Below are 12,859 nucleotides of genomic sequence, written 5' to 3'. Positions count from 1 at the left end.
CACAACACAAAATATACTCGGCGCCTGATCCTTCATTCGTTGGCAGACGTAAATCTGGGACTGGGCTGCAGCTTCCTAATAAGGGCTTATTGCATAGACCCCTTTAGCAAGCAGATTCACAAAAATTAAAACCGAGGTTTTAATAGGAAGCGCTGTCCAGTCACATCAAATTAAATATATATATATATATATATATATATATATATATATACACATACATACATACATACATACATACATACATACATACACATATATATTTATTATTTAATGGAGAAGCATATATGGCCATATATTACACATAAATAACCAAAAGGTATAATATAATCAATAACATGACCACCTTCCAAGTGAGATACTTCAATTCGACTGTTTGAAGAGGTTCAAACCAGTGAGACTTAAGAAACCGTAACACCACGTTAAGGTCCCATGGTGCCACTGGAGGCACAAAAGGAGGCTGGATATGCAGCACCCCTTTCACGAAAGTCTGGACTTCTGGAAGAGAAGCCAATTCCTTTTGAAAGAAAATGGATAGGGCCGAAATCTGAACCTTAATGGAGCCTAACTTTAGGCCCAAATTCACTCCAGTTTGCAGGAAGTGGAGAAAACGGCCCAGATGGAATTCTTCCGGAGGAACAGTCTTGGCTTCGCACCAAGACACATACTTCCTCCAGATACGGTGATAATGTTTCGATATCACCTCCTTCCTAGCCTTTATCAGAGTAGGAATGACTTCATCTGGAATGCTCTTCTCCGCTAGGATCCTGCGTTCAACCGCCATGCCGTCAAATGCAGTCGCGGTAAGTCCTGGAACAGACAGGGCCCTTGTTGTAACAGGTCTTCCCTGAGAGGAAGAGGCCACGGATCTTCTGTGAGCATTTCCTGCAGATCCGGATACCAGGCCCTTCGAGGCCAATCTGGAACAATGAGAATTGTCTGAATCCCTCTTCGTCTTATGATTCTCAGTATCTTTGAGATGAGAGGAAGAGGAGGTAACACATAGACTGACTGAAACACCCACGGTGTCACCAGTGCGTCCACTGCAACCGCCTGAGGGTCCCTTGACCTGGCGCAATATCTCGGAAGTTTCTTGTTGAGGCGTGAAGCCATCATGTCTATTTGAGGCAGTCCCCACTGACTTGCAATCTCTGCGAAGACTTCCTGATGAAGTCCCCACTCTCCTGGATGTAGATCGTGTCTGCTGAGGAAGTCTGCTTCCCAGTTGTCCACTCCCAGAATGAAGACTGCTGTCAGAGCGCTTACATGACTCTCCGCCCATCGAAGAATCTTTGAGGCTTCTGCCATTGCCACTCTGCTCCTTGTGCCGCCTTGGCGGTTTACATGAGCCACTGCTGTGATGTTGTCTGACTGAATCAGAACCGGTAGACCTCGAAGTAAAGTCTCCGCTTGACGAAGGCCGTTGTATATGGCCCTTAATTCCAGTACGTTGATGTGTAGACAAGCCTCCTGGCTTGACCACAGACCTTGGAAGTTTCTTCCCTGTGTGACTGCTCCCCATCCTCGGAGACTCGCGTCCGTGGTTACCAAAACACAGTCCTGAATGCCGAACCTGCGACCCTCTAGAAGGTGAGCACTCTGCAGCCACCACAGGAGAGATACCCTGGCCCTGGGGGACAGGCGGATCATCTGATGAATCTGTAGATGTGACCCGGACCACTTGTCCAGAAGGTCCCACTGAAAAGTCCTTGCATGGAACCTGCCGAATGGAATGGCCTCATAAGACGCCACCATTTTTCCCAGAACTTGAGTGCAGTGATGTACCGACACCCTGTCTGGCTTTAACAGGTCTCTGACCAAGCTCTGAAGTTCCTGAGCCTTTTCCATCGGGAGAAAGACCTTCTTTTGTTCAGTGTCCAGAATCATGCCTAAGAAAGGCAATCGGGTCGTTGGAACTAACTGTGACTTCGGTAGATTGAGAATCCAACCGTGTTGTTGCAACACCCTCAGGGAGAGTGATACGCTGTCCAGCATCTGTTCTCTCGATCTCGCTTTTATCAGTAGATCGTCCAAGTATGGGATAATTGTGACCCCCTGCTTGCGCAGGAGCACCATCATTTCCACCATTAATTTGGTAAAAATCCTCGAGACCGTGGAAAGCCCAAACGGCAACGTCTGAAATTGGTAATGACAATCCTGCACAACAAATCTCAGGAACGCCTGATGAGGTTGATATATGGGGACATGAAGGTATGCATCCTTTATGTCTAGGGACACCATATAATCTCCCCCTTCCAGGCTTGCGATGACCGCTCTGAGCGATTCCATCTTGAACCTCTAAGTATAGGTTTAAGGATTTTAAATTCAGAATGGGTCTGGCCGAATCGTCCGGTTTCGGGACCACAAACAGGGTTGAGTAATAGCCCATCCCCCGTTGCAGCAGGGAACTTTGACCACCACTTGTTGAAGGCACAACTGTTGAATTGCTGCCAAAACTACCTCCCTCTCTGGGGAAGAAGTCGGTAGTGCCGATTTGTAAAAACGGCGAGGAGGCACCTCTTCGAATTCCAGCTTGTACCCCTGGGAAACAATGTCTATTGCCCAGGGATCCACCCGAGAGTGAACCCAGACTTGGCTGAAAAGACGAAGACGTGCCCCCACTGGAGCGGACTCCCCCAGCGGTGCCCCAGCGTCATGTGGTGGATTTAGTAGAAGCCGGGGAGGACTTCTGTTCCTGGGAACTTGCTGTAGCTGGCAGCTTTTTCCCCTTGCCCTTACCTCTGGCAAGAAAGGAAGATCCCCGAGCTCTCTTGGATTTATGCGACCGAAAGGACTGCATCTGATAATGTGGCGCTTTCTTAGGCTGCGAGGAAACATAAGGTAAAAAAGCTGATTTACCTGCCGTAGCCGTGGAAACTAGGTCCGTGAGGCCTTCCCCAAACAGTTCCTCACCCTTGTAAGGCAAAACCTCCATATGCCGTTTCGAGTCGGCATCACCAGTCCACTGTCGGGTCCACAGTGCTCGCCTGGCAGAAATCGCCATAGCGTTCGCTCTGGATCCCAGTATGCCCACATCCCTCTGAGCCTCTCTCATATAAAAGGACCGCATCCTTAATATGGCCCAGGGTCAACAAAATAGTTTCCTTATCCATCGTAACAATATCAGCAGATATGGAATCGGTCCACACTATTACAGCGCTACAAACCCAAGCCGACGCTATTGCCGGCCTGAGTAATGTACAAGTATGTGTGTAAATTGACTTCAAGGTAGTCTCCTGCTTGCGATCAGCAGGATCCCTGAGGGTTGCGGTATCCTGAGACGGCAGCGCCAACTTCTTGGAAAGGCGCGTCAACGCTTTGTCCACCCTTGGGGAGGATTCCCACCGTATTCCGTCCTTGATCGGGAAAGGATACGCCATAAGAATCCTTTTGGGAATCTGCAGTTTCTTGTCTGGAGTTTCCCAAGCACTTTCAAATAACTCATTTAATTCAAAAGAAGGTGGAAAAGTAACCTCAGGCTTCTTTTCTTTAAACATGTGGCCCCTTGGATTAGGTACAGCGGGGTCATCTATAATATGCAGCACATCCTTTACAGCAATAATCATATAATGAATACTCTTTGCCAATTTTGGCTGCAACCTCGCATCATCATAATAGACACCGGATTCAGAATCCGTGTCGGTATCTGTGTCTACTACTGGAGAAAGTGGGCGTTTGAGAGCCAGAAGGCCCCTGTGACATAGGGAAAGGCAGGGCATGACCCCCTGTATAATCCCTGGACTCTGCTTTGTCCAAACGTTTGTGCAATAAATTTACATTTGCATTTAAACCATTCCACATATCCAACCAGTCCTGTGTCGGCGGTGCCGATGGAGACACCACACTCATGCGCTCCACCTCATCCCTAGGAGAGCCTTCCGCTTCAGACATGCCGACACTGCACACACTCAGGGAAATCTCTAATCTGGAGATAGATTCCCCCACAAGGCCCTTTGGAGAGACAGAGAGAGTATGCCAGCACACACCCAGCGCCAATAACCCTGGAAAAATATTATATATATATATATATATATATATATATATATATATATATATATATATAGTGTTCACTCTAAGCTTCTTTTGCAGGGCGCTGCGCCCTGCCCCTTTTTTGAGTGACAGAATGCCGCCCTGCCCGTTTGTGCCCGCCCTGCCGCCCTGCTAAGGACTGCTCTTCTCCCCCCGCCGCGCTGTCACTTCTTTCCCCCGCCGCGCTGTCACTTCTTTCCCCTGCCGCGCTGTCACTTCTCCCCCCCGCCGCGCTGGCACTTCTCCCCCCCGCCGCGCTGGCACTTCTCCCCCCCGCCGCGCTGATAGCTCTCAGCTGAAGGCGGAGACAGGGCCAGCGTGCAGTGGGGAGGAGCAGCCAATCAGAGCCTGCGGTGTCTCCCGCCAGTCCTCCGGCATGGTTTGATTCCCCCTCACCATGGCGCTGCGCGCTGACCTGGGCTCCGCCGTCAGCATCAAGAGACCGACCCCGCTGACCCGGCACAGCGCTTTCCTCCGCAACTGTGAGTGCCGCTCTGCATCTGCCCTGTGCCCGTCCTCCCCTTCCTCCTAGTGTTCTCTCCCTGTTACAGTGTGCCTCAGTGTTCTCTCCCTGGTGCAATGTGCCTCAGTGTTCTCTCCCTGGTGCAATGTGCCTCAGTGTTCTCTCCCTAGTGCAGTGTGCCTCAGTGTTCTCTCCCTAGTGCAGTGTGCCTCAGCGTTCTCTCCCTAGTGCAGTGTGCCTCAGTGTTCTCTCCCTAGTGCAGTGTGCCTCAGTGTTCTCTCCCTGGTGCAGTGTGCCTCAGTGCTCTACCTGCCGCAGTGTGTATAGGAGGTTCTACCTGGTGCAATGTGTATAACGTGCTCTATCTGGCGCAATATGTATAACGTGCTCTACCTGGCGCAGTGTGTATAGGAGGTTCTACCTGGTGCAATGTGTATAACGTGCTCTACCTGGTGCAATGTGTATAACGTGCTCTACCTGGCGCAATGTGTATAACGTGCTCTACCTGGCGCAATATGTATAACGTGCTCTACCTGGCGCAGTGTGTATAGGAGGTTCTACCTAGTGCAATGTGTATAACGTGCTCTATCTGGCGCAATATGTATAACGTGCTCTACCTGGCGCAGTGTGTATAGGAGGTTCTACCTGGTGCAATGTGTATAACGTGCTCTACCTGGCGCAATATGTATAACGTGCTCTACCTGCCGCAGTGTGTATAGGAGGTTCTACCTGGTGCAATGTGTATAACGTGCTCTATCTGGCGCAATATGTATAACGTGCTCTACCTGGCGCAGTGTGTATAGGAGGTTCTACCTGGTGCAATGTGTATAAGCAGCACTATTGTGTGGTATAATGTGATTTGGTACTATTATGTGGTCACGCCCCTTCCCCACGAAACAACTCCCCTAAATTTTTGCTGCACGCCTCCGGCGCGCACTGTCCATGCTTTCACCTATAGGAATGGGAGCACCAAGCATTATAGTATGTACCTGATTTGGCCCTTCTAACTTAAAAATGTGCCCTCACGAATGAAAAATGTGCCCTCACGAATGAAAAATGTGCCCTCCCCGTGATCAGCACCCTGCCCTAAAAAAATCCTAGAGTGAACACTATAATATATATATATATATATATATATATATATATATATATATATATATATATATATATATATATATATATATATATATATATATATATATATATATATATATATATATATATACACATACACTGTCACCGGTGATCAGCAGGGGAGAGTCCGGGGAGCCAGCTTCTCAGCGTGTGCTGTGGAGAAAATGGCGCTGGTGAGTGCTGAGGAACAAGCTTCGCCCCCTCAGTGGCGGGCTTCGGTTCCACTCTTTTAAACAAACTGGCGGGGAATTCTCACAAATAACACCAAATAAAGTGTATATATCTATATAACCAGTCCTAGCGGTATAACATTACTGCCCAGGGCACCCTCCCCCCCCCCTGCGCCCTGCACCCAACAGTGTGCGATGTGTGTGTTGTGTGGGAGCAATGGTGCGCAGCGTTACCAAGGTGACGCTCTGAAGTCTTCTGCCGCCTCTGAAGTCTTCTGCCTTCCTATACTCACCCGGCTTCTATCTTCCGGCTCTGCGAGGAGGACGGCGGCGCGGCTCCGGGACGAACAGCAAGGGGAGACCTGCGTTCTGACTCCCTCTGCAGTTAATGGTGTCCAGTAGCCTAAGAAGCAGAGCCTAATATTTAAGTAGGTCTGCTTCTCTCTCCTCTGTCCCACGATGCAGGGAGCCTGTTGCCAGCAGGTCTCCCTGAAAATAAAAAACCTAACAAAATACTTTTCTCCAGGAAACTCAGGAGAGCTCCCTGTAATGCACCCAGTCTCCTCTGGGCACAGTATCAAACTGAGGTCTGGAGGAGGGGCATAGAGGGAGGAGCCAGTGCACACCCATACCTAAAGTTCTTTTTTAGTGCCCATGTCTCCTGCGGAGCCCGTCTATTCCCCGTGGTCCTTACGGAGTCCCCAGCATCCTCTAGGACGTAAGAGAAAAATAAATAAATAAAAATGCTCCAATGAGCTGACCGATATTGCTCCCAAAGCGAAGAGGATCAGCAATCTGACCTAGAAGAACTAATGCAGCAAAAATAAAGTTTCTCTGTGGCTCAGCATGCAAATAGAATAAGAGAGCCAGATATTTAATGAGTGTTGTAAAGGATATAGGGAGAGATGTATGAAGCAGTGAAAATAGTGGAGAAGTGAGCCAGCGGAGAAGTTGCCCATAACAACCAATCAGCATTGAAGCAATAGTTATCAGGTGCATTCCATAAAATTATACTTAGATGTTGATTGGTTGCCATAAGCAACTTCTCCATTCTTATCACTGCTTTATACATCTACCCTATAGTATCAGGAGCTCCAGTTACTGATTCCAGGTTGATTATGTGTCAGTTATTGAATAGCTCTGTGCACTTCACCCAGGAGGACAGACCATGTGGCTAAATTCAATCGCCCTCTATATATTAAAGCAGTGGTTCTCAAACTCAGTCCTCAGGACCCCACACAGGTCACGTTTTTCAGGTCACCAGGCAGCTGCACTGTGCATCACCAACTGTCACATTTTAAAAATCTACAGGTGACCTAGAAAACATGAACTGTGTGGGGTCCGGAGGACAGAGTCTGAGAACCTGTGTTTTAAAGCTTTTAATTTAGATTGCTCCATTGAGACTTGGCTGCTGCTAAGCACACATAAATGTATATAAGGCTTTGCAGGCATATAAGCTCAAGGTAGGCAAGAGAAACTAAAGGGGGGTACTCACGGAGCGATATTCTAAGCAATCTGACTAGATTGCTTAGAATATCGGCAGGATCGCTCCGTGTGTAGCCCCCTCGGCGATAGCGATGCGCGGCCCCGCACATCGCTATCGCCGCTGCTAGATTGGCCTGCATGCAGGCCAATCTAGCGGGTCGCTCACTTCACCCGCTGGGTGAAGTGAGCGGCCCCCCCGTCTCCCCCCGCACGCTCAGCACAGATCGCGCTGTGCTGAGCGGCAGGAGAGATGTGTGCTGAGCGGTTCGCTCAGCACGCATCTCTCCTTGATCGGCCCGTGAGTACTGGGCTTAAGGGGGGGATAGTTAATTACCCGCTGTTAATTACTGCTGGTGAAAAAAGGAGGTAGTCTCGAGCTTTAATGCCCGTGGCTATAAATTTGTATTCCCTTTTTCACCAGATACCCTTTTTAACTCCCAGTAAATTAACGTGTTAATGGACATTAAAACACAGAATCCATGAAAAGTTCACAGATGTGTGTTAACAGGGTAGCGGCACCAGTTAACCCGCTGGTTATTGGAATTTTTTTTTCGCCTGATAAGTGCTGCCGGTGGGGGCTAATTGACTATCCTTCGGGGGATCAATTAGCCAGTGGTAAATTACCAGAGCTAATTGAATTCCCCCTAAAGCTTGGTACACACCAAAAGATCTCTGTCCAACCTGTTTGTTGGCAACAAAAATCTGGTAATGCATGGGAGCAAATGACAATCAACCAAACACCGGAAAACAGACAATGGTTGTTTAGACAAATTGGTTAAATTTGTTTGATTTAACAAATGTATTTGACCAATCATTTTTGTCCTTTTCCAGCATTTGGGAGCAACAGATTGCTTGTCATTTGCTCCTATACATTACCAGATGTTTGTTTCAACCATATATATTGGACAAGTAAATCTTTAGGCGTGTACTCCGCTTAAGGTTCAGTGACCCAAATGCCACCATGACATGAAAGAGGGGAACATGATTTATCATCCATTCCACCACTGATGATAATAAATCTGGATTAATAAAAGTCTCACCCGGTGGTTTAAGATCTCTTGTACACACTTACCTGTGATATATTTTGGAACCCGAGATGCCTCACTCTGTCCTTCTTTTCCTCTACCTCCTCTAGACTGTAAGTGTGAACCCCTCTCTTGCTGTCTGGAAGAATCAGGACTGCCGTCTACAGAATACAAATTTACTAGTCATTAATCATGTGAAGAAGTCAAAAAGGACAAATCAAAGTATTAACAGTTTGTTTACATGGCAGAAGTGGGGAACATAAGAAAAAAATTGGTATATGTAAATTTAATGTGAATCAGTAGATGCTGCATTGACGAATGGCAGGCTACAGGTATCGTTACCTTTGTCTGGATGAAAAGCTTCACGCCCTCCATTTTTGGCTGGCTGGTCACTCTTATCCAAGCTCACATTGGACGGCTGATTCCGCATCCGTTTTGCATATTTCTTCTCCTTTGCAGTAGACATTGCTTCAGTAACTGGAATACTGGAACAATGAAGTAAATATCTATTGAAAGTAACAAAAGTTTGGAAACAGCAACCAGTAGCAGAAGTGACAGCCTGCACATCCGTATCAGTCATGAAGTTCAGAGACATTAAAACGACCCAGGAGGTTACAATAGTGACCCTAAATTCCTTGATTATACATTACATAGAACCAGCACATACTACAGCACTGAAAGAGTAGCAGGTCTACGGCAACTTACCCCCAATGTGGTAGGTAGGCCATGCCTTTAAACCTTCACACTAAGTTAGTTTATCAGGCCTAGCCACTCCCACAGGACCAATTCAGTAACATAGGGCCTGATTCAAAGATGTACATACTGTGCACCTGCATTCCAGAACGGGACCAGAGTCCTTGCATGCAATGCCCTTATATGAGATTAGTAATAGGCAGCACCTATCCTTGTGTATCCATGCCTATTTCCCCATAGATTGTAAGATTGCGAGCAGGGCCATCCTTCCTCTATGTCGGTCAGTGTTGTACCATTACGGTTTCCAATTGTAAAGTACAACGAAATCGGCTGCCTATAGAAGAAACTGGTAATAAATAATAGTACACCAGTCCTGAGTGTGGTAACGATGCTCCTGCTCAGTCACTTAGCACAGTGCCAGCTGCATTGCCCAGGATATGCCATACACTTCTATCTACATGTAAGAGGTAAGTATACCAGTCCGGAGAGTGGTGGTGTGATGCTGCTCCTGCTCAGTCACTGGGTAAAGTGCCATGCCATACACTTCTATCTACATGTAAGAGGTTAGTATACCAGTCCGGAGAGTGGTGGTGTGATGGTGCTCCTGCTCAGTCACTGGGTAAAGTGCCATGCCATACACTTCTATCTACAATACACATAAGAGGTTAGTATACCTAATACCAGTCCTGAGAGTAGTGGTGTGATGTTTGTTTCTGCTCAGTCACCCAGCACAGTGCCAGCTGCACTGCCCAGAATATGCCATACACTTCTAACTACATATGAGTTTAGTATACCAATCCTGAGAGTGGTGGTGTGATGTTGCTGCTCAGTCACTCAGCACAGTGCCAGCTTCATTGCCCAGGACATGCCATACACTTCTATCTACATATACGAGGTTAGTATACCAGTCCTGGTTGTGGTAGCGATGCTCAGTCACTCAGCACAGTGCCAACTTCATTGCCCAGGGACTGCCATACACTTCTCACGTGGGTCACAGTAACTCCGGACGCCCTGGCCCTGCTGCAGAGCTACTGCGTTCCAAGCCTCTTTCTAAAATTCCAGCGGGTAATCTCATTGGTGGATACTGAGCAACGATGACGTAATTGGAACGCTAGTATGAATTGGCTTCATCGTATCCTCTCTACTGGGCATGCGCAACGCCCATGTGCAGCAGCAGATTAGAAAAGGCACATTAGTCTAGTACTGAGTACTCACACCACGCAGTGCTACAGAACTGCAGGTCTCAGTTGGCAGGAAGCTGCTTTCTAGTAACAGCCATGGCTTCTATCGTCAGGAAGATTATTTGCAGTGCTAAGGCTCCAGCTGCTATTGGCCCATACAGGTAACACTTTGCATGCTCAGGTCAGTCATTGCATTTTATAATATTAATTGTTATATGCATGAAGGTAAGTACATTGTACAGTAATGCTACAGTGCCTGCACTCATGGCTGACACAAGTGATTATTAGACTATGCACGTAATACCAGTTTCCCAAACCAGGTAGCATTACCTATTTAACAGTACATAGATTTACACCAGTTTGTCCTTTTATCATTTTTAATGTTTCCTTTTATGATGTCTATAAAATACACTTGTATGTTTAATTGTATTATCACTTTACTGCTGAATGCTGATTTTTTTTTTTGGAACCATCTGCATAGCTTATTGTGAACTTTTTGGGCTGGTCGTGTTTCAGCATCAATGTTAGTCATGTTTTCTCCATGTATGCATGAAGGCAAATACATTGGGGGTCATTCCGAGTTGATCGCTCGCTAGCAGTTTTTAGCAGTGCAAACGCATTGTCGCCGCCCACTGGGGAGTGTATTTTCGCTTTGCAGAAGTGCGAACGCTTGTGCAACAGAGTGCCTGCAAAATCTTTTTGTGCAAAACAAGACCAGCCCTGTAGTTACTCTTCATGTGCGTTGATTCTAACGACGGAGCGACGGCTTTTGACGTCACACACCCGCCCATCGAACGCCCAGCCACGCCTGCGTTTTACCAAACACTCCCTGAAAATGGTCAGTTGCCACCCAGAAACGCCCACTTCATGTCAATCTCCTTGCGATCGGCTGTGTGTTTAGAATCGTCGCTAGAACCAGTGCAAAACCACAAAGGACTTTGTACCCGTACGACGCGCATTGCGGTTCATACGCATGCGCTGAATAGCCGTTGTTTTCACTGAACACTACACAGCGAACAACGGCAGCTAGCGATCAACTCGGAATGACCCCCATTGTTCATTTCATTCCCCCATAGCCTTGGGCACTTTAAGAATTTGATGGTGTGTGCTAGCTCCTCCCTCTATGCCCCTCCTACCAGACTCAGTTTAGAAAATGTGCCCGAAGGAGCCGGTCACGTCACTGGAAGCTCCTGAAGAGTTTTCTGCATTTATTTTATCTGTTTGTTATTTTCAGGCAGGACTGGATGGCACCAGCCTGCCTGCTTCGTGGGACTTGGGGGGGCTCAACCTCTTGAAGGGTTAATGGTCCTGTTTCCCGCTGACAGGACACTAGCTCCTGAGGGAACTATTCGCACGCCCCACCACGGCAAGCGTACATTCCCACAGCACGTCGCCACCTCTAAAAGAGCCAGAAGAGTACTAAGCCTGCGTCCCAGTTAGCGTGTCGTCGGCCATTATGGCGGCATGAGGGTACAGAGACGCATGGCTTCTGCTGGGGCAGCAGTCTCTCCAGACTCAGTACACAGTGCGGATGCACCGCTTCTGAGGGAGCGAACTGAGTCTAAGTACACTACGGGTGTACACAGTACTCAGACTGGCATTACAGACTTAAAAGGCGACTGACTCAATTTTAATGACTAAAAACTACCTCAGCCAGCATAAAAAAGCGGGAAGACCAAGCGCCATTGATGGGGCGAGGCTTCACTATGAGCGGATCCAGCAGCTCACCAGCGCCATTTTTCCCTCTGCAGTGGACACAGACGCTGATTGACAGGGACGCGCAGCTCCTCCAGAGAGACTCCAGATTACCTAAGCCTGTACCAGGGGGTCATGGCGGGGGGGGGGGAGCACTTTCTAGTGTACTAAGTCCCCAATCTGGGTACTTAGTCTGCGACCTGGCTAAGCTTGGCATTAGCAGTAAGGATGCCGTGTGCTGGCTCCAGGCTAACTCTGTGGCTCTCTTCAAGGGCTCTTTGTGGTTTAATTGTGCATTTAACCTTTTTCCTCTGTGTGTGTGTGTGTGTGTGTGTGTGTGTGTGTGTGTGTGTGTGTGTGCGCTGTCACTGTCACAGTATGTCAGACAAAGAGTGTGTTTCATGTAATGCAGAGTGTTCCTCTTCCCCAGGGGGTTCACTACAGTGTACTCAGTGCAGTGTACCTTCCCAGGCTAGTGGGGCAGAGCCAGCTTGGGTGGATTCCATTAGGGGAATGATTTCCAATATTTCTACTAAATTATCCCGCAATGAGAGAGAGACGCAATACTTAAGACAATCGATGACTGAGTTTATGAACAGAGACCCAGTACCCAAACCAGCGTCTCAGTGTCCCCTACCATTTGTCCGCAAAAACATCCTTTGGCCCATATCCTGCAGTCTGACTCTGATGATGAGGGGTCAGACATGGAGGAGGGGGGAGGTGGACGCAGAGGTGGGGGAGGCTACTCTGTCACAGGGAACAAAGGCTATCAGAGAGGTTCTGCATATCCCTGATAAGGTAACAGAGGAGACTGAGGGATCTTATTTTAATATATAAAAGAAATCCTCAGCCACTTTTCCTGTGTCAAAGGAACTACTTCTCAGAGCCTGTAAAGCTGATGTCTGTGTCTACAGTATAGATTGTAAGCTTGCAGCAGGGCCCTCTTACCTCCAAGTCTGTCTGTTGTTACCCAATTTGTTTTATCTC

The 12,859-nt window shown here is 47.8% G+C and overlaps 2 protein-coding genes across 2 annotated transcripts in view; one reads left to right on the top strand and one right to left on the bottom strand.

Moving 5' to 3' along the window:
- POP1 (POP1 homolog, ribonuclease P/MRP subunit) overlaps positions 1-10,042 on the bottom strand; it is a 128,694-nt gene extending 118,652 nt beyond the window's left edge. The window contains exons 1-3 of the mRNA XM_063924171.1: positions 9,902-10,042; positions 8,646-8,788; positions 8,351-8,464 (exon numbers count right to left, since the gene is read on the bottom strand). Of these exons, the coding sequence (XP_063780241.1) occupies positions 8,351-8,464; positions 8,646-8,769 (238 nt within the window). The 5' untranslated portion in view covers positions 8,770-8,788; positions 9,902-10,042. The remainder of the gene's footprint in view (positions 1-8,350; positions 8,465-8,645; positions 8,789-9,901) is intronic.
- A 113-nt stretch (positions 10,043-10,155) lies between these two features.
- The window catches only part of RIDA (reactive intermediate imine deaminase A homolog), a 61,264-nt gene continuing 58,560 nt past the window's right edge, over positions 10,156-12,859 (top strand). Inside the window, exon 1 of the mRNA XM_063924172.1 lies at positions 10,156-10,338. Coding sequence (XP_063780242.1) covers positions 10,274-10,338 — 65 coding nt within the window. The 5' untranslated portion in view covers positions 10,156-10,273. The remainder of the gene's footprint in view (positions 10,339-12,859) is intronic.

Source organism: Pseudophryne corroboree, chromosome 5 (assembly GCF_028390025.1).
Source record: "Pseudophryne corroboree isolate aPseCor3 chromosome 5, aPseCor3.hap2, whole genome shotgun sequence".
Taxonomy (NCBI): Eukaryota; Metazoa; Chordata; class Amphibia; order Anura; family Myobatrachidae; genus Pseudophryne; species Pseudophryne corroboree.
Note: the sequence above shows the minus strand (reverse complement) of the source record. Positions and strands in the feature narration are given on the sequence as shown.